This window comes from Nannizzia gypsea, genomic scaffold (assembly GCF_000150975.2).
Source record: "Nannizzia gypsea CBS 118893 supercont1.4 genomic scaffold, whole genome shotgun sequence".
In the NCBI taxonomy this organism is placed as follows: Eukaryota; Fungi; Ascomycota; class Eurotiomycetes; order Onygenales; family Arthrodermataceae; genus Nannizzia; species Nannizzia gypsea.
The window spans coordinates 1564903-1590963 of record NW_003345198.1 but is presented as its reverse complement, the minus strand read 5'-3'; the positions used below and the strand labels follow the sequence as shown (position 1 = coordinate 1590963).

The 26061-nt window shown below is 48.0% G+C and overlaps 9 protein-coding genes across 9 annotated transcripts; 4 read left to right on the top strand and 5 right to left on the bottom strand.

The window, feature by feature from the left end:
* Positions 1-378: 378 nt before the first annotated feature.
* On the top strand, positions 379-2417 carry MGYG_05268 (hypothetical protein; the record flags this gene model as incomplete). Its single annotated transcript, XM_003172630.1, has 4 exons — positions 379-619; positions 742-1310; positions 1437-1615; positions 1700-2417. The coding sequence occupies 4 exons, from the start codon at positions 379-381 to the stop codon at positions 2415-2417; spliced, it is 1707 nt and encodes a 568-aa protein (XP_003172678.1).
* A 1301-nt stretch (positions 2418-3718) lies between these two features.
* MGYG_05267 (hypothetical protein) lies at positions 3719-4367 on the bottom strand (the record flags this gene model as incomplete). The annotated part of the gene is made up of 2 exons (XM_003172629.1): positions 3719-3792; positions 4061-4367. The coding sequence occupies 2 exons, from the start codon at positions 4365-4367 to the stop codon at positions 3719-3721; spliced, it is 381 nt and encodes a 126-aa protein (XP_003172677.1).
* Positions 4368-4403: 36 nt separating this feature from the next.
* Positions 4404-4772, bottom strand: MGYG_05266 (hypothetical protein; the record flags this gene model as incomplete). The annotated part of the gene is made up of 1 exon (XM_003172628.1): positions 4404-4772. One exon carries the CDS (start codon positions 4770-4772, stop codon positions 4404-4406), a length of 369 nt encoding a protein of 122 aa, XP_003172676.1.
* Positions 4773-5786: 1014 nt separating this feature from the next.
* On the top strand, positions 5787-9800 carry MGYG_05265 (hypothetical protein; the record flags this gene model as incomplete). The annotated part of the gene is made up of 1 exon (XM_003172627.1): positions 5787-9800. The coding sequence occupies one exon, from the start codon at positions 5787-5789 to the stop codon at positions 9798-9800; it is 4014 nt and encodes a 1337-aa protein (XP_003172675.1).
* Positions 9801-12399: 2599 nt separating this feature from the next.
* Positions 12400-13011, top strand: MGYG_05264 (hypothetical protein; the record flags this gene model as incomplete). The annotated part of the gene is made up of 3 exons (XM_003172626.1): positions 12400-12538; positions 12654-12835; positions 12889-13011. 3 exons carry the CDS (start codon positions 12400-12402, stop codon positions 13009-13011), a joined length of 444 nt encoding a protein of 147 aa, XP_003172674.1.
* Positions 13012-14799: 1788 nt separating this feature from the next.
* MGYG_05263 (major facilitator superfamily transporter) lies at positions 14800-16794 on the bottom strand (the record flags this gene model as incomplete). Its single annotated transcript, XM_003172625.1, has 6 exons — positions 14800-15338; positions 15476-15575; positions 15650-15998; positions 16060-16260; positions 16411-16496; positions 16561-16794. The coding sequence occupies 6 exons, from the start codon at positions 16792-16794 to the stop codon at positions 14800-14802; spliced, it is 1509 nt and encodes a 502-aa protein (XP_003172673.1).
* A 1304-nt stretch (positions 16795-18098) lies between these two features.
* MGYG_05262 (hypothetical protein) lies at positions 18099-22339 on the bottom strand (the record flags this gene model as incomplete). The annotated part of the gene is made up of 4 exons (XM_003172624.1): positions 18099-20204; positions 20263-21372; positions 21519-21849; positions 21921-22339. The coding sequence occupies 4 exons, from the start codon at positions 22337-22339 to the stop codon at positions 18099-18101; spliced, it is 3966 nt and encodes a 1321-aa protein (XP_003172672.1).
* Positions 22340-22901: 562 nt separating this feature from the next.
* On the bottom strand, positions 22902-23473 carry MGYG_05261 (hypothetical protein; the record flags this gene model as incomplete). The annotated part of the gene is made up of 2 exons (XM_003172623.1): positions 22902-23165; positions 23462-23473. The coding sequence occupies 2 exons, from the start codon at positions 23471-23473 to the stop codon at positions 22902-22904; spliced, it is 276 nt and encodes a 91-aa protein (XP_003172671.1).
* A 916-nt stretch (positions 23474-24389) lies between these two features.
* On the top strand, positions 24390-25301 carry MGYG_05260 (hypothetical protein; the record flags this gene model as incomplete). The annotated part of the gene is made up of 1 exon (XM_003172622.1): positions 24390-25301. One exon carries the CDS (start codon positions 24390-24392, stop codon positions 25299-25301), a length of 912 nt encoding a protein of 303 aa, XP_003172670.1.
* Between the last annotated feature and the right edge of the window lie 760 nt (positions 25302-26061).

Here is a 26061-nt window from a genome sequence, read left to right as displayed (position 1 = left end):
GACTCGCCGCCGCCAGATGCACCGCAGCCTCTCGTTTGCTCCTCGGTAGAAGACAGCTGGGCGTCGACAGAAAAAGAAGAGACATCAAACGGACGTCGACGTTGACCGCGGTGGCCTCCCCGTCGCATGTCGCTTCCACCCAGCCCGCTGATGCTCATGCTGCTCCCTCGCCAGCCTTGAACGCACCATCCCATCCCATCAATCCCCCCAGCAAACAGACGCCAGCTACGCCGCCAGCCCTGCTCCAGCTCCAGCCCTGCTTCAGATAGATAACAGTCACACCTCCTCCTCCTCCTCCTCCTCGTCTCTCCTCCTGCTCATCCTCCGCCGACGAGCCCATAGACCGCCCTGCCCTGAGACCACTACAGAGAAGACACGATGGAGGCTTCAGTAGCCCACCGGCCATGGGAAGACAGCCGGTCTGCGCCCAATACCACCAACGGCCACAACGGCAGCCAGACCACCATCACCACCCTCCCGTCCATCTCGACCTTGACGGCAGCCATGCAGGTCGACAAGGCGCCTATCCCCGTCGCTTCTGGTGAGAAATCACCTGCCCAGGCCTCCATGAACACCCTCGAACGAGACTCGGGCACCTGGTCAATGCCTCAGAGTACCCGTACGTCTTTCTCCCATCTCTCTCATCCATTCATCTGTCCATCTATCTCTCCGTATTCCCCATGTTGGGACGGCAGCCTCGCCTAGACAATGGCAAAGTCGATGTAGCTAACAATGGCACAGGCTCGTCGACGTATTCTAGCACCACAAACAACACCAATGGCTACCACCAGCACTCCTTTCTCATGTCCTCGCAACAGTCGCCCAATCGGCTTTCAGGTGTCTCTGAGCCTCCTACTGCTACCACTGCGGTCTCCTCGCCGGTCTCCAGCCATGCCTCGCCAGGCCAGAACCCGGTCCTGCCATCCATTAACCATACCATGGACTCCCACCAGCAGCAACAGCAGCAGCAAGGCCAGCGACAGGACTACACAGAGTCACGACGCAGCAGTATCGACAGCCGCATGAATCAGGGTATCTCCGCCCTCCAGATCAACCCTACTTCGCCATACCATAGCACCAATGCGTCTCAGACCTCAGTCGTCTCCGGCATGCCACGAGACCGCATGAGCTACTCACACCACTCAACAACCTCGTCTCGCTTCCCCCCAGGCCAATCGGCTAACCATCAGCAACCTCTCTCACCCTTAGGCCCTCGCTCACAGGATCACCGCAGCCAATTCCCCGCCGGCCGCACTGCACCGCCCATCTCCTCCAATCCTCGTCCGGAAGAGTTCCACGCTGATTCTCCCGTGCCTGGCCAGGCATATGCCTTCCCAGACCCCAGCATATCACACCACCACCCTCCTTCACTCAACGCGCAAGGTCCTGCGCCGCCGATTTCAAGCAATCCACGACCAGAGACCTTCCATGCTGAGAATCCGGTGCCTGGGCAGGCCTATGCATTCCCGGATCCAAGCTTCAGTCGAGCGTCCACCATTTCCGCGCAGACGGACAGACCGTCCAACCAGTTCACGAGGAGACATTCCACTGCCGAATCGATGAACAGCAGCATCTATACCACTGAGTCGAGACTCCCAGCCGGGCAGCAGGGCACGTTAAACCTATCTTATCCTTTTTTATCGTCTTCTTCCCCAAGTTAACTCCTTGACTAACATCTGTATGTAGAACTGCCCCAAAGTGTCCATCACCACTCTCTTCAACACCGACAGGTCCGTAATATAATAGGGGAAGGCGACCCCAACGGTGCTACGCCCTACAGCCGCACACCCGAACTCCGCGTGACGCACAAACTCGCCGAACGCAAACGACGCAGTGAAATGAAGGACTGCTTCGAAGTACTCCGCGCCCGTCTCCCGTCTTCCCAAAACAACAAATCAAGTAAATGGGAAACCCTCACCCGAGCAATCGACTACATCAACCAGCTCGAGAAAACTGCTTCTCAGTCCCGTGCCGAATCGAACCAGCTACGCATGGAGCTAGAGGAGATGCGCGCGCAGCTGAGTCAGGTCCAGTCCCACCCACAACAGCAACCAGGGCAGCCACAGCAACAGCCACCTCTTACTCGACGAGCCAGCTTTGAACCATCGTCATTAGGACAGCAACAGCAGCAACAGCCTCAGGCAATGCAAGTCAACGGTAACGGAGGCCTAACTCCGCCTCCGAACCCAGGCACGTTGTTCCAGACCCATGGACATGTTCAGCCTCACCATAGCCACCATGCACATCACCCGCAGCTGCCGGCCGCACCACCACCAACACATAGCCACTACTCCCCCACGGCCAGCGTGCCTACGACAACACATGCCTCGCCGGACCCATCGCGGACGCTACCGCCGCTAATGAACGGATCCCTGGCCCCCATGCAGGGTGTCCAATATACAGACGAGCGGAGATAGTCTCCCCCTCCAACAAAACAACCTATACGATGCCACCAACGCATTGATTCCTTCATTCTCGAATTTTCTTTTACTGCTGCTTTTTTTTCCCTTTCTGCTTGCTTTCCAACTATCGACATACCGGTCTGGTCTTCACGACGTCTCAGGATGACTATTTCTTTTTCCTTTTCCGTACCCAACTATACCTACCTACCTACCTACCTACCTACGCTATACATTTCTCGGCCTCGGGTTTTCCTTCCCGCCTTGACTCGTCGACGTCCGCGTCAGACATCTCATTTGTTCAATGTTTCGCGCAAAGATATCCATCTACCATCTACCATCTATCTACCGCCTACATTTCCTCTTTCTGGGCCTAGAAATCTGGTCTTACGTTTGTCTCTTTTTTTTTTCTTTACTTACTTATACCAACCACCGCACCACTTCAACTTCACTTCGCTTCGTGATTGTCCTTTCTAAAACTTACTCTTTTACTGCTCCCATCCCATCACACCACACCATACCCTCGGACCCCTCAACCGGTCCGTCTCTACCAACCCCAATCTCGATATCCGTTCGTGTGTATGCTTTACCCTGCCAGTGACCAAAACGGCGTGCTTGGAGTGGTCTATTTGACTTGAACTTGCCATGATTATTCGTCTCTTTTCCTTTTCGTTCTCGCTTGATTTCTTGGCTCCTTGCGCCTCTTTCCTTACCCCAATCTATCTCGCTTTCCTACCTACCTCTCTATCTATCTACCGGATCATTTGGTTTGGATTTCATTCATATGCTTGTCTTTTCCCGTTTCCGTTCCGTTTCCGCTTTTTTCTTCCTTTTCATCTTATCTTCAATGGGAATGGGAAACATGCTTGACATGTTGGTTTCTTCGGTCTTCTCTATATTAGATAAATAGTCAGAAAGAGAGAGAGAATAAGAATGAGAGAAGAGAACAATACCTGGCTGAGTTTGAGTTGATTATTATTACTTTCAGTAGAGCAAGGCTATGAATAGATAGAAGGGTGCATGGTTATGGCTTCCCCATGTTTATAGTGAGGGGCGTTATTATAGTAGATATATTATTATACATGCGTAGAGACAGCCTGGTTGGTAATATGCATGCAGATATTTCAATTAAACGTTGTGACTCACTGTGATTGAGTGCATATTGAAATTGTTATTATGTCGGGCTTTGGCCAACTACCAGGACTTCAAGGCTGCACTTCCCGCCACTTTTACTTCACTTGCACGAGAATATCTATGATATAGAACAATGTATACCATGACTTGTTGTTACAGCACATAGTACTCCGTAGTAGACTACATTACATATCCTTGAGCTTCTCAAGTTCATCGTGTAAAGTCCGCGCGCTAGCAGCGGCCATCTGAGCAAATCCCGCTGAAGTACACATGTTAATTCACTGTTAGAAAGTAGCTTTAAGTAATCAACGAGTTTCGAAGGTGAGCATATTACTTACCATCAGGAGTTCCGTCTAAGACCATATGATGCATCTTTCCAGACAGGTATATGGTTGCTGGACTTGTGTTTGAATCATTCTGGCGAGGGAGACTCGTGGGAATGTGAAGTTGGGGATAACTTGAAGATACCCCTGGTAGTATCGTCAGACCTCATTACCTCCAAAGACCCCTAGAGATATACAACATACCAACTCCAAAGTGCTGCGAGTCGTGGAAAAAAATGATCTTGCACGTCTCACCCATGCCTTCGCTAGAGATGCCGGCAGATGTCGATTCGGACTGGGCAAGGGACGCAGCATGGAAGGCCCTTCCAACATCCGTGCTAACCAAGACATAGCTTTCTCCTGGCTCGCCAGCGATAATGGATACTTTGTTGGAGGTCGGAACACGCTTTGCGTCATAATTGATAAAGTCCCCAGTGGCTTGGTGGAAGCGACGTCTCGCTGGACAAAACGCAACGCCTGGCCGTAACGCCCGAGGAAGATACCGAAGCATAGTGATGCGTTTATGCTGAGGCTGCAGGTGAGTTGATCAGCATGATCTGGCCACAGACTTGTAGTACCTGCCTAGCTCTTCCGTGCTTATCTGCTTAGTAACAAGAGCAACCTGAGCGTCAGCGAGAGTACCGTTCTTGGTACACAAACCGCCTCGGAGATGATGCCCGTTGATTTTCAGGAACATGTCAGCGGCCACAAGAGCAGTGCGTTTATTACCGTCCTGATAGGCGTGGTTTTTCATGATTTTCCCAGAGAGGTTGGCTGCGAGTTGGAAGATGTCTTCCTCGTTAGTGTAGTGCTTCAGGTTAATGGGCGAGTGGACTGCGGACTCGAGCAGGCCTGGTTGGGTTGGAACGGTGTTGGGAGCGATGATAGTTGCATGGAGGCGCTGGACTTGCGCCATGGTCAAAAAGCGAATCGTCTTGGGCGGCATCCTTCTGTTCAATTTGCAGCTTGAGTCATATATGTAAGGAGTTGGTGGCTTGATGGCTCAGCGAGTACAACGCCAATATATCTAATTAGCTTTAAGGCCATATACATAATCTTAGAAAGAAGGCGTACCATACTCTTAACACTTGCTAAGTTCAGAGCAAATATTTAGCTAACACTTTCATAATTGATATCGAGCAAATATCCCAAATTAACTATAAATAGTAGACTTTTGAGCTAGCTTTTACCCGGCGCTAAGAGAAACAAGCTGCAGCCAATCACACCGCGCCCTGCCCAACTCGGGTCGCCCAACGTCCAGGGGCAGCGATGCTCTTCACCTGCTCAACCTTCCAACTGGTCAGCTGCATGAAGGAAAAGCCGCGGCCCCTGGCCCTGCACGGGCGGTTAGAGAGAGCTCTTCTGCTATTTGACAGGTTCTTGGCTCGACGGCAGGCCCTCCTGGGCTCTCCACTGCGTTTCTGCAGAAGTCCAGGGCCGGGGCTTGATTGGCGGTGGATGATACCCCCGGGAAGTAGTGGGATGATATACATAGGTACAGGTCCAGGTTCTGCAGAAGGGAGACGATCTCCTTCTACAGAGAGCGATGGGTACTTGTTTCTTTCTCCCTCTTGTTCTTTTCTCTCTTGTACATTTTCCTATACTCCATTCTATTCTGTTCACTCACTTCTAGACACTCAGGCTGCAGCGCTGTGCGTTGATCTTCAGTCTAGACATACATTCTCATTCACTGAGCTTCAAGTTTATTGAGCTTTACTATTATTATTGTTCTATTTATCTATTAATCACTATTCAGGTTTGTTGTTTCTGCTCGCTATTGTCGCCATGGCGATTGTTTGAATAAACATACACATTCATTCTGTTGCTGCGTGATAACAATGAGATTGTCTCTGCAAACAACATCATCAACATTCAATAATAAGATACACTTCTCGAACCTCCCCCAAGACCAACCAGGACACTCGCTACCATGTCCAACAACCCTTTTACACCCTCCTACGGCCAAAGGCGAGAAGGCCCCAAGCCAGCAGAGCTACAACTCCCCCAGATACCGACCTTCCCGCTTTCATCCCCGATACATGAGGAGTTGCTCACCCCGTTCGACGACCTCGACTCGTCTCCGGATCCGTCAAACCCCTTCACGTCGCCAGAGGACGTGAAGACAGAAACATTCAGCTCTAATAACCCGTTTCTGAACCCAAAAGGGGGACTGGGCGGTATATCGAAGCTCAAGGGCCGTTGGGGATCAGTCAAGCAGCCAACCCGCGTTAACGTGACAAATAAGGCCACCAAACCTGGCTTGAACTTGGTGACGAACTTTTCTTCGCCTGGTGCGCAGAACAGAACGTATCAATGGGCAACACAACAACAGCAGCAACAGCAGGGGGATGAGGATGGCTTAGAACATCTTAGTGAGGTTGCCGAGACGGATGGCCAGTCTATATCGATGCCTAGGTCTCTGGCTAAGACAGATTCGAAGAATCTACGGATAGACACTTCACAGCTCAGGCCAAGATCAAGACCAGTACGTGTGGAAAAGCGTCAATCTGCTCGAAAGGGCCCCACACGATTATTCCAAAAACCTCCCTCGCCGGAAATAGCGGTCTCGCCCTCAGATCGACCTATTGTTATAGGCGTATCCGTACCATTGGGATCACCCGCTGCTTTGGCCTTTAGCTCAGATGCAAGGTCTACACCAGGCAGAACAACTAGCATACATAGTCTACGCAGCCACGGAAACACACCAGTTACTCCAACTATAGTTGTTACACCTGCCTGTGACGAACGAGGGTGGGCATCACGCAGGATAGAGGAAGCTGTGCGACCAAGACCCCGGCCTGCATCCAGTATCTACTCAACGGTCACTCCCCTGGTAAGGGGTGCCCCCAAGATCGAAGATATCCCTCCTGTTCCTGCCCTTCCACCACCAGGGGCCTATGCTGGACATGGAATAGAGGATCCCTTTGGAACAATGGAAGCGATTTCAGAACGACGAAGACGCGTACTTTCATCTGGGACTTTGTTCGAGGAGGAAGACTCCCCGTCAAGACAAATATCTCGACCACGGTCATTTTCCAATAAAGAAACTAGCCAGAAAGAAGGTGGGCTTGTTGCATCTTCCAGTCGGTTCAGCCTGGAGACTATTTCTCCCCGTCGAAGATCCGAGGGCTGGTGGAACTATCTTCTCTCTCCACTCCTGTCTCGATCCAGCACCATGACTACAATCAACACTCTTCACCGTAACGGATCCCATGGCGAGGATGAATCACCTCCTCCCCTTCCAGAACTACCACGTAACGCACGCTTACAACTTGCTATACCAAAGAGGCATGATGAGCCAACTCTCGTGAACAAGGAATGGCGAGAAAAACAAGTCTCTGTCTTTTCACCTATCACTCCAGACACAGCCATCGAAAAGGGGTCTCCCTCCGTCAAGTCCCCTGCCTCAGGCTGGCGTGAACGACTGGTCTCTGTCTTTTCACCAATCTCCCCCGACAGTGCAGGTACTTCGAAGGAGAAACGTATATTAAGCAACGTTACTGAATGGCCCGGTATGGACCACTGGTACTTCCAGCAGGAGAAAGCGCAGATGAAGGCCGATACTGGCAATCTTACCATCAACACCAACACGAAAAACATGGGGAATACCAGTACTTCACCCAAACCCCACGATAATGAACAACATAGGACTTCGCTTTGCTCCGCCGTCACGTCGCAGTCAATTCCATTCATGATGTCGGATCCTTCCAGTCACCATGCAAGCGTCAGCACGGGCGCTAACTATACATCACGGAATGTCTCGAACAACCAGTCCTTTGCCAGCTACGTCCAGGGGTTTACAAATACAGACTCCAATGCAAATATTTGTAGAACGGATTCCCGCAAGGACCAAAACACAAGTAACCCATTTTTCCAACAATTTGTGGACAGTATTCGAGGCGAAGACAGCAGAAGACGCTCTGACTCTGCGTCTACCATGATCGAAGAAGATGAACCTGATATTTCCCCGAATGTCCGCCATGCAACCGCAACCCCGATCTTTCACCACATAATGCCTACCATGGTTGGAACTCGTCGTCCACCCACTTCAACAGGACCTCCAGCAACGGCACGAACTAGTGTGTCAAGCTCTGTATCCGGTTCTTCAGACTCCCCTGAAGAAACACCTGAAAGGCCAAAGAACAAACTTGTGGGCCTTGGAACTATCAAACGTAAGACTGTTCCAAAATACCATGCCATTCTACCACCGGACAGGCAATCGCCACTAGAATCACCAGGCCCTCTCTCACCAGAGGCTCAAGCAACGCTGAACTCCGGCGGTATCCAAATGAGCGATGTTCCCCTGCCCCGTCGACCAGACAGGACATACCTCTTACCTGCAATCAACGATTTTCCTCGCCATCCCAAGGTATCCCCAGTCATAATGCAAACGCCAATCATCCGGCAAACACCCAAAATTGGTATCACCAAGAATATCAAGTCCAAGACAGAGATACGACAGAAGAACGTATCTCGTAAGGAAGTAGTTGGTGAGGATGGAAGTTTCTGGCGTGGCCAAAAGTGTCGATGCAGGAAGGGATGTTCGGGAAATAAAGACTGTGAGGGTAGGAAGAAAAGACGGAAACGGTGGTGCATCATTATCATTCTGATATTGCTGTTTCTCATCGGGTTGGGCGTTTTGTTGGGTGTATTGCTGACGAGGAAACCTCCGGGCCAGAGCCAGCCTCCACCTGGCTCAGCACCACAACCAACACCTGGACAAGAACCAGGGCAACCAATGGAAGATAATCGGTGGTTGAATCTTACCGGCTACCCTCCTATTCCAACCGGCGTGTCTACCGTTGCAGGGCCGAATTCTGCCAACGTCAATTCAGGCTGTATTGCACCGACCAGTATGTGGAGTTGCGCCTTGCCAAAGGAGATGCAGGATGCAAACAGTCCATTTGAGGCAGATCAGCCTCGGTTCAAGATTGACATCAAGTTCAAGAACGGGACGTATGGGCATAGTACCACCGTTGCAGATAAGGGGAAGAGAGACGTATCTGCGTTTTCCGGCCTGTTTGCGCTTGGAAACTGGGCAAGAAGGCAATACCCCCTTGAACGCAGAGATGAATTCACTCCGTCTCCAGCACCACCTAGCCTTGAAGAGCAATCATTCCTTGGAAATACCACCGACAAAACCGCCGCCCCCTTCGAGGGAGAGGAAACTCCTTTCTTTGTAATGCTTTTGGACACTGCTCCACCAAAGGGTGTCCCCGGCGCAGGAAACAGTGCTCGCTTCCGCCGTCGCGGGCCAGAGGGTTTTCCTGACCTGTCCAAAATCATCCCTCCACCTGCTCTGGATACAGATGGCACAGCTGCACCGGCCTCCCTGTACCCGTTCTCCACTTCCCAGCCACTCCGTCTATACGATCGAGGCCTACCAACCGAACACTACGGATTCTACACATACTACGACCGGTCCATTTTCCTCGAATCATCACGCCCCATAGGTGATGGCAAGGAAACAGGGAACATCCCCAGCGACCTTAACGGCGGCTCAACCAAATCCGCTGCAAAAGTACGCTGCACGTGGTCACAAACAAGATTCCTCATCCAGATATGGACTCAGCCATCCAAAGCGGGTCTGGAACTCTTTTCACAATCCGCTAATCCAGGCCCGGAACCACCGTCGTACGCAGAGGATTTCAGACGACCAGGTTCCTTACCATACCCGATCACAATTACTGTGGACAGACATGGCGGCGACCCGAAGAAGAAACTTGTGTACTGCTATGGTCTAGATGTGGCTGGGAAGCCAATCCCTACGAAGAAGAAACTCCAGCTTGAACACCGTGATGTTGGCGGTGTGCTTGTTAACCCTGCACCGGGAATATTCAACATCTCATCTACACCGCAGACCGAAAAACGAGCGGACTTACCTGGAATAGACGGTGGCTCGGGTGGGTGTCGCTGTGAATGGAGAAACTGGCTGAAAGCCTAGATTTTGAATGACTTTATTTGATTTTTTTAACGTCGTTTGTTCGATTATACCCCATGATTCCATTTCCATTATATTCTACTCAATCGCGTTCTGTAACTTCTTTATCATATCCCTTTTACACTGGTTGTAAATACGCAGACCTGACGCTTGTCCCTCCCTTTCATTTGTCCTTTCCTTTTCCTCCCCTATTGCATTGGCATTTTGGACATTGCACAATTAATGGGCATGAATATCATGGAGCCGGAGCCTGGACTGTTGTCTTGTACACATAGGTGGCATACATGGGAGTTTGGGCTTACTATGCTTGAAATGTTGAGATGGGGTTATGTTTTTACTCGTTAGCTGATAATGGAGAAAGCAAATAATGAAAATGAGATAAATGTTTGGATGCTTATACTCGGTGTCGTTTGTTGCGGATAAGGCGTAGGGATCCCGTAGCATCGAATTAAGGGGTGACTTCACCATTTGCGCGTAGTTAATCCCAGAAGCAAAGAGGTGAATTACCATTAAGCATAATTACTTCACCCCTAAGCTCAGGAAACTCGAAGTTTCTTCAGTGACTTCCCGGGCAGTTAATTGGGGGGTTCACCCCGGCTAGGTGAAGAAAATAGGGGGCTTCAATAGCTGACTAGTGAATGGATCCTAGTGACGCTCAGGGTCAGGGGTGGATGCGTGCGCCAGCTATAAATTCGTTTAATTTTCCTCTCTACCAACTACATGACCTGTAACTAATCGAATACCACCGAGCCAAAGGAGCGAGCCTGCACCGGTGGTCAGCCAAAACGAAGTTATCTTAGACATTTTGCCTGGGTATCTTCCATGACTTGGATCGCTGTCCTGAACCCGTGCGACAAGCTCAACATCCTAAGGGTGGTCTAACCATTTTATCGGCTAAGAGAGCCATCCTAACTGTCAGTTTTATGGATGGGCTATCTCCTGTTGGATCGCGAGGGACAAAAAGGCCTAATGCCCCAAGGATACCCTGGGTAATGTGTGCGAGTCGTAACTAAAGTGGAATATCCCAACATCTTCTGTCGCTGAGACCATTAAGCACCGTTCTTAGGACTGAACGCATTTCCAAGGACTCTTCGCAGCACGGTTTCTTCCACGATGGATAATACCCTACGGCCGCTAGTTTTTCTTTAAAGCTACTGATCGGGCTTCCCGAGGGAACACCCCAGATCAAATATACCAACATGCACAGGCCGGAGAGCTGCAAACGGATAATTTCAACCTGCTGGGCCACCAGGCAGTTACCTAGTTAATCTAGGCTCACTATTCTGGCTCAGCCGTTTTGACAGGGGACCAAACAGATTCGAGGACTACTCAATATAGCCCCCTGGAATTCATCAAACGGCCAGGTGACCCTTTTTCCATCAGCCTAGTTCCCATCGTATAGGCCAGTACCGATGCAAGAGGATGGCTCGAATCAGCGGGCCCAAAAACAGAAGTTGCTATAACAATAAAGATCGATCACGGGCCCCCCAATATTACTTTGACTCTATGGGAGCACAATTCCCCAGTAAGGTCAAGTCTGGGAAATGCTATGGAATGGTGATTAAAGATACGACGCGTATCCCCGCCTCAATACCAAATTCTCGGACTGCGTAGAATCAGACAATGAGGCTTCAAGTTAGCTGACTGCCCTTTGACGAAAATGGTGTCACCAAAGTCACCGGTGACCTCAATATGGCATTCTAAGGGCCCTGCAAGCGTGCAAGAGCTGAGATCTCCTCGAACTACAGTGGAAACTACAACGACTGACGACATTGGGTGTGCTCAAGAACCGCGACAGGCGTCTTTCCCAGTACAGACGATGATAGTAGTACGAAGAGGGTGCATGTCAGACTTGCGGATCTGATTGAGGATACAAAAAGCCGTGGCAAAGATGGGGTGCAGCCCCTCCTGCGTCACGGGCTGAGTTGGCCCTTTATTTATTGCCAAATCATTCCCAAAGCTATGTTGCCTGGGGAAATTGTTCACCCAAAAGAGAGCAAAGATAAAGAAAGCCCTAGTTGTTCTTCAAAATCCTATGACACTGTGGCTGACCATAGCGTTGATGGATCTCCTCGAATTCAAGGCATTGACCATCCACGCCGGCCAGGACGCAGATGAGGTAGACTCGCATCTTGTCCTGCCGCGTTTGATGGCTATGATTGGCATAGGCTGGGGACAGCGGCTAGGGCAAGAGTGCGAACAAGAAATTTATATCCTGAGCGACTGCAGTTCATTCGATCGTTACTATGAGAACTGGGCTGCAGTTAAATATCTAAAGCAATTGTGCGTGGAGAACGTCGCATCTTTTGATGCATTCCGTCTGCATTGGACTACAGGTTCAGTACCATCATGACAATGTAACTGCAACTCAGGTTACTTGCTTATTCCGATGACGAACTATGTGTTCAATAGATAGGCGGCTGGGCTCCATTTAGAGAAGATATAGGGCCCCTCTCAGCCTCAAACTTGCCTCCCTTCTTCAGGAAACTAAAGGAGGGCCACGTACTGCAATTGGCAACTTTAGCTTTAAACGCGAAAATCACGAAGAGGGAACTGAGGTTCTATTGGGCACACAATTTTAACAAGGACGGTGTTCTTAAGAATGTGGGAGGCCATCTGCTTCCTGCCCCTGGAACTACTTCAGTCCCTGTTTGGAAAACCTACCTGTCGCGAGGGTGGCCTCCCCCAGCAACAGATACTATGTCTTTATCTATATGATATGCTAATATATAGTATATCTAGTACGTTATTTCTCGCAATTTCCGACCTGGAAATAGCGTTGCCGTCATTTTCCCCGCAAGCTCCAAAGGACTTGTCAAGGATATAGGATATAACTTCATACTGACTGATAACTAGTGAGGGCTCATTGTTTTGGCTCAGTCGTTTTGACAACTACCATTACCGACTCTCCTGCTAAGGAATATTTCTCGTGGTTCAAAAAGCATTCGCATTGGATAAATATGCTGGAGATCGTTCTGAAATGTGCTAGACCATGCTTTGATCAGCTGCTCAGCCAGTATAACTACGACGAGCTCCCTGTAAGTGAATATATATCAGCCGGCAATAGAATTACTTGCTAACCAAATTATAGTCTGTCAGCGGTCTTCGACTCCCCTCTTCTACTGGCTGGGGGCGGTTAACCGCGCAACCAAACCAGCGCGATAATACTATGTTGAAAGAATCTCGCTTTCTGAAAAGCACTCCTCTCTACTAAATACTCTCTTTCTGGTGGGCTTGGACTTAGCTCGTCTTCAACTTCATCTCCTGTCTGACGTTGTCTTATGCCGTCAGCACGATGAGCAACGTTATAGATACCACAACATGGCAGCTACAGATTTCGATGAGACTCCGAAATGGATGGAAGATCTCCTAATAACTAGCTTATCAAATATACCACCCAACCAAAAGAGTGAGCCACATTGCGGGTGGGCAATATAACGTTATCTTTTGACACGGCTAAACGGCCAAATAAAAGTGATATTGTGATCACTAAGGATCGAACCTTAAAGACCTGGCAACTCTACTGGAAGGCACAAAGCTTTATATAATAGCTGGAGGCTGTGAAAATATAGTGATACATTTAGCAGCCATCTGCTCTAGAGGACTGTGGATATGATTGACCGTCTATTTTAGGTGGCCTTCTATACGCATGTACCTTATTCGCAGAATTCGTGGCCAGTACCATGTTGCGTCCCTCCTCGCCCGATGCTGCTTGCTACAGATACCAAGAAGATCCTGATGGGAACACTAGAAGCAACAGCAAAATCCTGGTCAAAAAGAGGAAGTAAAAAACGAAGGAGAAGGAGAGAGAGGAACGGGTGGTTTTGGCGATGAGGCCACGGTAGCAGTCGACCAGGTAGTGACCCAACCAACTTGCCCCTACCCGACCTCCTACAGAACATGCTAGGCCAGCAGTCCTCTAGAAGAGGTATATATAGGAGAACTTAGGAGAAGATATACTTTTAATTACCTTATAACTATTAATTAAACAAATAAAGTTAATAATACTAGAAGAATATTAAATATTACTATATATGCTCTAATAACTAGTAAGACGAACAACCCTTTGCTAACTTTCAATGAATATATACTCCTAATAAAAAAGATTTCCAGAAAATATATATAGGGTGATATGCAGCCCTCTATCGTATCGAGGACACATACAAATCCAAATATAGCTGTTTGCTCTTGATAATAAAGGGTTGTCAAGGACCTTAGTCGCCGAATATATACTAAACCAAAGCCTATATGTACGATAGGTTACATTAGACCGTCTGCATAGCTGCTTCAGCAGCCGGATTGGACTTAAAATTGAGAAGAAGAAGAAGAAAAAGAAGCACTCACTCGTCCTAGCACTCACTAACTCTAGCAGTCTCTCGCTCTCAGACTCAGAACTGCGACACAGCTCTGATGCAGGGTATACTTCCCTGCAGTTAGACTGCCTTTTTTGTCTCCGAAGTGTAACAGTGGAGTCCTCTGCGCCTCGTCCGTACTGATATCAAAGCCTCCATATTTAAGAGGGGCCGACCGGACGAGGCAATTATCCAATAATGTTTCGCTGTTGATGGATATAAAGCTGGAATTGGTACTATGATGCGACCGACCTCCAAGTTAGGCACAACTACAACCTCCGCCATCACGCTTAACTACCTTACGATCGACACAGTTAAGATAGAAGAAGTCTGTATACATCTCGCCTCCATCTCTATTTCGACAGTAATGATTTTAACTCATGCTTCTGCACCGCCTGATGCACTACCACTCCCCCGCTTATCAAGGCCCACGCACATATTTCTTGTCGTGTAGCCTGCATGTTCTGCATTTTTCCAATCTGCCCGCACAATCTCAGCTCGTTGATCATTTCGCGAAATAAACCCCACCGGGAATGGCAAAGGCACAGTATTGGCGCCGGTATTTGCCAAAAAAAAATCTCTCAAAGGCCATAGAAATTTAAGGTATAAGGAAATTGGTGCATTGAGTTAAAAAAGATATAACAATATATCTATGGCTGCCTGACTGAGTGGTTCTTCATAAAAATTGCCCCTATAACAACACAGGAAGCAGCGGAAAGTGAAAGATAAAATACTTTCTGGATGGCTTCATTATATGCTTCTCGAACAGCCGGAAGATATTGAGGATCGACCATTTTACTGAATTGTGTTGCTCCATATGTGATTATCCTGGAGCTATCGAGCTGAGGAGCTTGGCGTCTAAGTGATTGCTGGAGCTGACTGATAAAGGTTGCCTGGGCAATGCCCACAAAAAGAGCTTCACCAAAATCCTGACAAAAGCTCATTATAGCCATACCAATTGAAATGTCGGCTTCGTTCAGAACTGACTGAGCAGCAAGAAAGGGAGATGAAATAGCTGCCCCTTCGCCAATGCCAAATAGAGTCAATGCAGTAATCCAGAACAACCTGGAAGCCTTTGTAGAGAAGGTTGTCATCAATGCGGAACCAGTAACTGTCACACATGCAGCGGGTATTAGGACATATTTATAGTATCCGACATATGATATGATGAAGCCTGAGAGTAAGCTTGCTATAAGGAGCTATAACCAGGGGTAAGGTCATCGTCCCAGACTGTAGAGGGGTCGCATCTAGAACGACTTGAAACCAGACAGGTAACTACCGGGTTAAGGATTAGCCAAGTCAGAAGATGGAGTATAGAAAACATACATAGTAAGTGCAGACTCCATTCGCTGCTGCTAAGCACATGGCACAAACAGCCCCAGTTATCATTGTTTTGTGCCGTAAGATTCTTGGGGGAAGCATGGCACTGTCTTGTTTTTAGAGCGAAAGAATAAAGAAACCAGCAAATAGGATAGGCGATAGAGACAACAGGATAATTACCCTCCTGTTGCTCCAGGCATATATTGCACCTCCCCACTGAAGCGCCAGGAGAAGGCAGAATATAGATGTTGAAAATAGGGTCATTCCAACGAAGTCCAATTCCTTCAATTTATCCTTAGTTGTCATGCGTTTTTGAGGAGGCGATGGCGGTAGCTTTAGTAGCAAAGCCACAACCAAAGTGGGGATTGCTGCTAAAGGAATATTGATAAAAAAGCACCATCTCCAGGACAACTGAGAAGTGATAACTCCACCAAGAAGTGGGCCCAACGCCATAGCTGTAAACTCACTTGTACTAATGGCTCCAAGGAAAACTGGCCTTTTGTTTAAGGGTCTCGTCAAAGTAACAATCCTACAATGCACTATTAGTTAGCTTATAGAGACAAACCAACTCAATTCTTCAATATACTCACACCATGCAGCCTTGAGCGATCCCAGAAAGTCCAAGCCCGCTAACTGCTCGCCCGAGAATGAGAATAATGGAGCTTTGGGCGAGGCCAGAAATGAGAACACCAGCTTCGAAGATGAGAAAATTCCCTAAGAATAGCCACTTGACCGAATAAAATGCAAAGAATCGGCCCTGAAGAAGTTGTGACATGCAAGACGCCAAACGGCTTTTTATAAATTATTAGCTAATTTCTCTCATTTTTTTTCGTGCTCTTTCCCATCTTATAAGCATTGGGAGCTGTATAACCACTAGGCGAATGGGGGATGAGGACTAGCGGCATCATTTGTATTAAACTTAAACGCAATTAGTTACTCACAACGCAGCTCCATACCATCCAATATCACCAACTGAGCCGAATTCATCAGTAATTTTAGGAATAGCTGTAGCGATGATAGTTGTATCCTAGCACTCATTAGCTAACTACCGCCGGTCTTGAGTAGTTAAATATGGGCGGATTGATACTCACCAGTCCGGTTAGAAACACTGTAAGACAAAGAGATGTGGCGATCATCGCAAATTGGATGCCTTGTGGGTATCTTTCTACGACGTTTCCTTCATTTTGCTGCTCAGAATCAGGAAGACGTCGTTGGTCGGACACAGCTTTGGAGATTGGGTTCGAATTAAGTCTGGTGCTATTGTTTTGCTCTTTGTGCCCACGTTGAATGTGCGGCTGTTCAGGTGTCTCTAGGCTTGAGGACATGTCGACGGCCGAAGACGTCTGTATTAAGGCCTACCCGATCTAAAAAATTGTGAGGAATAGGAACGATGAAGAAATTAGAGGGTAAAAAAGGGCACAAATTCGAGAAGGCGACAGAGAAGGCGGCCATTGCTAAAAATTTGTTCCCTTCGTCAGGCTTAGTGCGAAGAAATGGATAGTATATGATCCTTCCATCAGTTTATCATCCGCTTCCGCCGTCTCAACGGCTGGCACCATCCTGGTAACTCTCTTAGCAGCGCACCCCGAGGTTTTGGTTATATGGGGCGCCGAACTCTATAACAGGATTGGATAGTTTAGACATAGGAGGTCGATATATATAAGTATATATCATGTCTCTTTCACATCCATATAGCGCGGGATCTATATCCGTAGAAACTCCCGTGTATTATTGCCGACTACATATGCGGGTAAAAACCATTATAGATAGAGCAACTTCTATCCTGTTATACCCCCTCTTATTGCTATCGCACAGGGGTATTCTAACCTTGGGGATACGGGCTGATCGGAGTCAATCGGGATTACCAGAGACAATCAGGGATATTAGGCAGGGGATAAAAACTCCGGTCCCCGAGCTAAAATGGGGCTGGATCGACGGGAGGGATGGCGCGCTTAAGTGTCTTCCCTTTGTGCACGTCCAAGTCGTCACTGGAAGACGAGGTCGGCGACAGATAGGCTTTATTGATTCTAGGCTATTTAAGCCCAGCAGACCTCCAGACTCTTGTTGTAATAGATGAGAGATATATCAGGGTAGTGAAATGCCTTGATAGCATATATTGGAAGGACTATCTAAAGAAGCGAAATATCTATTTGACAACACCATTCCCATTTATTTCCTGGGCAGATTTGGTTATACTGTGCTTGTTGGGGATTATAGCCATGTACCCCTGGCGTGGGGAAAGCTGACTTTTGAATGGTTTACCTCGCGGCATATTCTTATTTTTTAGGGTGAATGTATTGTTGTTTGGTGACGCGTGGGTTAAGCCCTTGCTACCCGACGACGCATGGGACTTGGGCGGCTGGTCAGCTTTCCTAACATAACCCCATTTGTCGGCGTCGTCAAGATGAGAGGCGTTGGTATCAATATCGTCTAAGAAGACACAGACGGCCATGCCGTCGTTGGCGATAGAGGTCAGCACTTCAAGTCGCTTCTCCCGTATCCTCCACCGGCAGGTTATACTGTCCTCTCCGGGGTCTAACCTCTCAGTGTTTACATCGACGGCCACTGTATCACTGAAAAAAGTATTTCATGTAATTGTAGTGATATCGAATAGTATGGCTATAGCTAGCTATTGCATACAAAATTCTAGGAAAGAAACCTGTCCAGTCACATGTCCAAGGGCAATTATACGACCCCTGAATGCAACGCAAGTTGGTCGATATTCAGGGGGAAGCCATAGTACATTTTCCCCTTTAAGGGTTAACCACTGGTCTAGTATGAGTATTTCCATAATACTTTCAACCGAGAAAGAGGTATGATCTTGAGATAGCCGTATGCTTAGAGATCCCAGGTTGGTGTTTAGATACGAGCCATCTTCGGAAAACTTCAAGCTAGTAGCTGTGTCTTTTGTATCAAAGATATGTCGTGATGCGCCAGTGGCAGCATCCCAGAGCCTGAGGGTTTTGTCTCTGGAGCCTGATGCTAGTAGCCGGCCGTCTGGGGAGAATGCCACTGACGTAACCTTATGTCTATGGTCACTGAGAGTTTGCTGTAGAACTCCGGTAGCCACCTTCCAAAGCTTGATGGTTTTGTCTTTAGAACCCGATGCTAGGACCTGGTTATCAGGTGAGAATGCCATTGACGTAATGTCACGATTATGGCCCTCGATAGTCTGCAGTAAAAGCCCAGTAGCCACGTCGCAGAGCTTAACCCTGAACATAGAACTTGATGCTAGCAGCTGGCCATTCGGGGAGATTGCCACTGACAGAACTAAATTACTATGACACTCGACGGCGAGTTGTAGAACCCCAGTAGCCACGTTCCAAAGCCTAACAGTTTTGTACGAACCTGATGCTAGTAGCCGGCCGTCTGATGAGAATGCCATAGAATACGACTCTCCCTCGAGGGTCTGTTTTAGAGCTCCAGTTACCACGTTCCAGAGTTCAACCGTTTTGCCATCAAGTGATATTGATGCTAGCAGCTGGCCGTCTGGGGAGAATGTCACTGATATAACCTCTTTTCCGTAGCCATTGAGAGTCCGCTGAGCTCTAGTGGTCGTGTCCCAGAGACCAACGGCTTTATCGCCAGAACTATATATAATCTCCTGTTCATGACCCTTGAGAGTCTGCTGAGCTCTAGTAGCCATGTCCCAGAGCCTAACAGTGTTATCGTCAGAACTAGATGCTAGTAGCCGGCCGTCTGGTGAGAATGCCACCTCCGTTATTGAATCTCTATGACCCTCGAGAACCTGCTGTACAGCTCCAGTAATTGTGTCCCAAAGTGTGATGGTTGTATCGCGATGAAAACACAATGCTAGTAGCTGGCTGTCCGGTGAGAATGCCACCAAACTAAAGCAACTTTCATCATCCTCGATAATCTGCCGCGCGTTGAGGGACCGTTTTGGAGCTCCTGTAGCAGCGTCCCAGAGTATAATGGTTCCATCATCAGAACTCGATGCCAATATCTGGCCGTCTGGTGAAAATTTTATGGAATTAACTGAATCTCTGTGACCCTTAAGAATCCTCTGTGGAGCTCCAGTACCTGCGTCCCAGAGCCTGATAGTATTATCGTGAAACGCAACTGCCAGTAGCCGGCCGTCAGGTGAGAACACTGGATAACCGTACCAATCTGCCTTAATAGTCTGTTTTAAAGCTCTAGTAGTCACATCCCAGAGTTTAAATGACCCAGAACAGCTTGATGCTAGTAGCTGGCCATCTATAGAAAATGCTACTGCTTCAATCCACTCGTCATGGCCCTCAAAGGTTTGCTGTAGAGCCCCGGTGACCATGTCCCAGAGTCTGATAACTGTGTCACGAGAAGCTGATGCTAATAACCGGCCATCTGGGGAGAATACAACTGATGTAACACCATCATCATGACCCTCGAGGGTTTGGTATAGAGCCCCAGTAGCCGTTTCCCAAAGTCTGACGGTTTTGTCAAGAGAGCTCGACGCCAGTAGTTGGCCATTAGGTGAGAACGCCACCGAAGTAACCCAATGTCCATGACCCTCGAGAGCCTGTATATGCGCACTCCAAGTTTCCTCGACATTTGGCAACCTAGACAGCCACTTAGGGAAATCCATCTCAAAAAATTTCCTGGTTACTGCCGTTCTCGGCGCGAACACAAGTCCTGAGTTATAAAGCTGAAGGGGGGCCGTGTCCACCATCTGTCTGTTTTTTAAAGTAAACTGTTTCGCGTCCTGTATGAATTCTGATATTTCGGAACTCCTATCGCCCTGCATTACTTTTTATTAATTATAATTAGTTAATATAGAGTTATCTATAAGGACTTACTCTTATCAACGATTGTAGGGTACTAATCGCCCCTACAACCTCAGATATAATACCCAGAAGGCCCATTGCCTCCAGCCAGTGAAGAAAGTGCTTTTGAAGAAATGAGAACGCGTTGTTCATTCCGGCGACAGGATCTTCACTTTTTGCAAGGTGGTGTACCCAATACCGGCAGGAGTATTGAAGTTCCGCTGGTAGGTACTGATCGATAGAGTGCATGTCGATCTCGCTGCGTTGTGTTCCATAGTTAGGCAAGTTGCAGATATTCTTTTTTAGGTTACGCTGCATGACGTTAATACAGTGAATAGTCAGTTTCCGATGTACATCCTTCTCATCTATCCAGAACGAGGACTTTTTTCGGGTTTCTGTGTCAAGAAGAAAGTCTCGAAATGATAGGTGAAAGAGCCTCACTGGCTGGGTATCATCCTCCGGTACACTCAGAACTGAGTATAAGGACCTAAGTCTGAAATAAATTGACTTCTTAGAAATGCCGATAAGCTCTGAGAGCGAAACGACCGAAAGTGGCTTCTCAAGGAGAATAATGACGCCAATAACTTCCCGGAATTCTTCAACTAGCTGCTTTCTCCTGTTCCCATCATATATGTCCAGTCGATTTAGAACCGGAAGATAGGTGCCATTTAACTTTGATTCTTCATTCTGATACTGAAGGATCTCAGCAAGGCTTTTCTCAGGGTCCAGATTCTGGTCCTCGAATACACGGCACACAGTGGCAGCGAAAATAAATAATGGAACTGACATCTGAGCTAGAGTTTTGATATTGGTGTCTCCAGGCCAGTCATCAGACAAAGATTGGTCCTTCCTGATTTTTGAAAGTCTGTGCTTCAAGAATAGGGATATATCGTGCTCTATCAGTGGTCGGGGAATCTCATGAAGAATCAAATCCTGATGATTATCTGTGATATCCCTAAAGCCAAGACGAATAGGTAGCTCAGGCCTGCTTGTGAGAAAGAACCGTAGCTGCACAGAGCCTAATTGTTGTACTTGTGGTAATAGTTGTAGAATGAGCCGTATGTCACCGTCACGTTCACATTCGTCTAATGCATCAACCACTACTACCATATTTAGTGCCTGGTGGCTGGAGGATTTCAAGCCCTGTAGTGGTTGTAGAAGCAGTTTATCGAATTGCTGCTTAAGTGACCTTGTTGAAATACCAGGGTCATCCTCGATTACCTTCCCTAACACCGGGTATCAGCTGAGGAATAGCAATTCAATAATGCCTGGTAATCGTAGAGAAAAACCTCATCGCACTCCTCTCTCCCTTCACCCCTTTTGAAGAAGAAACTAGCTCCCAGGAGGTTTTCTTCTTTAAAGGATTTTGCCACCGTTCGAGAAATTGTGGATTTCCCTGTCCCAGCCATACCATTCAGCCAGAAGATACATTTTCCTTTCGGCGAAACGGCCCATTCCGCGATCTCGCGGCGGAACTCAGTTCTAGTGTTCGGAAGGCATTCACCTTCATGTTGATCCATATATGAGTCAAACTCAGCACCATGCGCAATTGGTAACCTTTCAAGGTCGATCTTTTGGTCAATATGATCGGTGGTCTGAAGCATACTGGTCATGAGTGTGCTAAGCCTGGTGTAAGTTCAGTGTACCTAAGAAAAAGTGAAATATATATGTGTGTATTGTTAGATACGCACGTCTGATCAACTTGCAAGCTTAAGGTAAACAGTGATATATATCTCTCAAGGTCCTTAATGGTCTTTTCCACTTCATCGCGTTGTAGGGGCCATTTCAGAGCTCGTACACCCAGCCTTCCCATTAATTTCTTACCCATCCCCGGATCAACCCTGTCTTTCAAGGCTTCGAGAGTCGAAAGACAACGAATGATATCACTGACGAGTGTCTGAGAAGGAGCCAGTCTCGTGCTGTCTGAACTGTGAAGAAGCTGTGAAAGCTTCTCGAGAACTCCTGCAAGACTCACAATTTCCTGTTGTAAGGAAATGATGTCCTGTTTTGCGTTCTTCACTTCATGGATATAACTCCCGCATATTTTTACAATCGCCCCAGTCAGTTGAATAATTCCAATAACGCTCGCTGTAGCCGATAACGGGTCCATTTTGGGTAACTAATTTGTAACAGGGATAGGTGAATAAAATGGATAGCAAGAGCGCGAGCTCTTGTCCGTGAAGACTCGTAACCTTTGGTGTTGAACGAGGGGTGAGAGCAGCCCAGGGTCCCTTGCTAGTTCGTTTAATTACATCAGTAACCTCCAGCAAGACCACCAGCCAAGTCTTCTGTAGTTAATGTACTCAAGAGCCTTGGAAGGGTTAATAATGATATTATTGTTTCTAAAGCCTGAACGAGGGACGTCAAAAAAAATCATTGATACTGATGGAACATGCACCATGAGACCATGAGACAAAAAAGCCTGTCTGGGAACATCGTCGAAAGGAAAGTCACGTGACTAAGCCTTCAACAAGCAAAACGATGCCTCAGCGTCCCAGTTGAGCACTGAAAAGGGAGGTAAATAGGCGTAGAAAAGGATGGATGATGATGACCAGAAGGACCAGCGGCTATAATACGTCTATCTATACATACAGGACTGAGATCCGTCGGCCGACGGCTGATGTCCACTCGCGGTGTCGGCATATCGTATATCCGAGACGCTGGCCAAACGCTTAAACGCCGGCTCCAGCAGTGACAATATTGATGACGAATCCAGCGGATCTACCCGCTGTGGGTCCATAAGTGTAACCGTAACCTTCGCTGGGCTGGAGATGGGCAGATGGGACTTGATGGGACTGACTCAGTGACGATGGGGCACCCAGTCGAACCGCCCAAAAACGCCTGACGGGGCGGACGATGGGAATAAATATCATGATCATGAATACACGGCCTGCTCTTCGTCTGCTTCTTTGCTTCTCCTCGCGCTGCTCTCGTGCCTAACAGTTAGGTAGAAACGGCGTCAAGTTAACCGGTTGATGGCTGCAGGATCCTGCAGCTATCGCACTCTTTCATCTTGGCCCTTAGGTGCCCAACGGCGAACATAGAACGTGGCAGTCAGCTTGGCAGGCAGTTAACTATATAAGAAGGACATTAGAGGCTTATCAACTAGTTCTGCTTCCATATATCCATCCAGGATTTCAGGTATCTCAGATGCCGGTGGCCCGTTTTCGAAAGAGAAACGACTGCGGAAAGGGCACGCTATAGTTATGCTGCTCGTTTGCCCCAGAGTAACCCAGCCATCCATAACTTTTTTTCAAATAGATACGGACCACAGGGCAAAATATCGCGTCTTTTGATGGCGTGGCCTAACTAGGTAGTTACCTAGGTACCTAGTTATCTCCTGGAATCCATTAACTAAATACTATCTATCATGCTTCAATGAACTTAACTGTCTCGCAATCTCCGTCCGCAGGCCCTCACCTTATATGAGCAGTTAACTAAGGTTTCTCCTATTAAAAAACCTGCTGTTACTAAAAAGCCTTGGGGATCTCCATAAACAGTTTTGTCATGGCATCGGAACTAATACTTAAAAAGGCATAACTCGCGTGTCATTTAACTAGTTAGTTAACCTCCCCCCAAGAGTTTTCTTGGCTTCCGTGACCGCAACTGTATGCACGGTAGTTAGTTGCTGGGTTTCGATGCCTGTCTATATGGAGTATGCGCCACGAAGGTAAAGTGAGTGTGTTGAGGATCGGCGCAAGGGAAGGTCGAAGTGTGTGGCGTGAAAAGGACGAGCGCATTATTAGACAACAGATATAAAAATTACTCTCTAAGTACACTTGGAAGGTCGATATCTGGTTAGAGAACATATTACTTTTTACTTAGTAAAGTCTTAACCTCTCTCAGCGTTAGGAATCTATCATTCTTCAATCCTGTTTTCTACATTCTGCAAAATGGTCTCTATTGTTTTGCTACATCATCACACCGGAGAGAGCCCGGCGATGTTCGGATGATGGGGATTGCTATTGCTCTATCTACTTGCATTGGCAGGTTGATGAAAGGTATAAAAGGTGCTTCCCATCCGCTGTTTAATCAGTAAACAGGGCAAGTCCTCCAGAGTCACTCTTCAATTCAATATACTCTCTGCAAGCCCCTTCGGTTTCAAATCCCACGTTCTATCCCATTTCAATTGTCCAAATAACCAGTCAAAGCAAACAAAAATGCTGGTCTCTGCGCTCCTTGTTGCTTCGTGCATTTCCCACGTCATTGGCAGCGCTTTGCCTAACGACCACATCGTCGCCGACCTCGTTACGCGCGAAAACCCTGGTGAAGGGATCCAGATCATCAACGATGATCCTTGGCTGAAAGAACTCGGGAATAAACTTAAAAGACGTCAAGATGGGAATAATTTCCCGTACATCGAAGAAATACGCAAGCTGCTCAAGAGCGGCTGTCAAATCCACGGCCAGGCGCCACCAGCAGGGGAAGTCGATCCTGTTCAAACAGACAATGAATGCAAGCTAGGCTGCGGTGGATATTGCAATCCTGGAGCAACCTATACACACTCTCTTCTCAAGGAGGTCAAGGAGGTCAAAGTCACTAGTAATCCACATATTGATGAGGTCTTCGAAAACCCAAACGCCGACCCTCTGGACATTGAGGTCAAAAAAGGAACTGCAGAAACACACGGGTCCACGAAGGGTTGGTCCATTGGGTTGGAGCTTGGTGGGAACATTGCTGGGACCCATGGCCCTCTGAGTGCCGTATTTTCGGGCCAGCGTACGCAGTTGACGCAGGAGTCAAGAACCGAGACCGTCGAAGTCACCTGGAAGGGCAAATGCCCCCCTCGCACGGAATGCCGGGTCATAACCATGACCTTTCAACTCACCGTCCAGGGCCTGTGCGACAATACGGGATACGTCTACTGCTTGACTGGACACCCAACGAAGAGAGATATGTGTGGCAACGACAAATACAACCTCCTCAAATGTTTCTGCCCGGAACTGCAGAACAGACTCAACGAACTATGCCCCCCAGGGCAAAAACCCTGCACGATTGTCTTCCCACTCACAAAGCCGGAAGGCGGCCTTCGCAGTGTGCAATTCATACAAGAAGTCCCTCTCAAAGCTTAAAGGACACAAGAATGAGGGAGGTCAGCATCGCCGCAGGATATTCAGTATGGGGATACTGCAGCACTTATTGGCCTAGGATAGTTACACGACTGCCCCTGAACTTCTCAATTAAGCCTTAGCTAGTTAGCACCACGAGCAAATATGTAATTAGTTAACATTTAATACTATCAATATTTGAAATACCTTCTTGACTTAAGTACCTAGTAAGGCTTTATTGCTATAGTGACTGGGAATGCGTAGATTTGTAACACCACCGGAATACCGAACTTTTGTTAAAGGGGGCGTGTCAAGGGAAGCGTCGTTTAAGAGTTTGCGGAGTCTCCACGTGGTTATCATATAATTATGCATCCAGGACTATAATATGTCATGGGAGCTAGATGGACAGGCGGGATGTTACGAGACGAGGCTGCTCTGCTGAAGAGATTCTCTCTAGGTGGCGGGAGGATGTATTATCTATAACTAGGATAGAGTCTGATGGATCGCACGGGCGTGCTTCTTTAAAGCAACCGGGTTGGTAGAGGTATAACTATACGAGGTGTTGTGTTGTGGAGTTGTCCGCCGTACCTATCCACCCCGCCGGGGCCCGACAGGGGGCCCTTGGTGGCGTTACGGGCTCGCCTGCAGGCTGCAAATATGTACACAGCCCCTTCACAACTTCATATATAGGGTCTTGCCTTCGCGTGAGGCAGCTGCTACGCAATTAACTAGAATCCATAGGGTGCGTACAGCGAAACCTGCTCATGGTTCAGACACCAGCCGA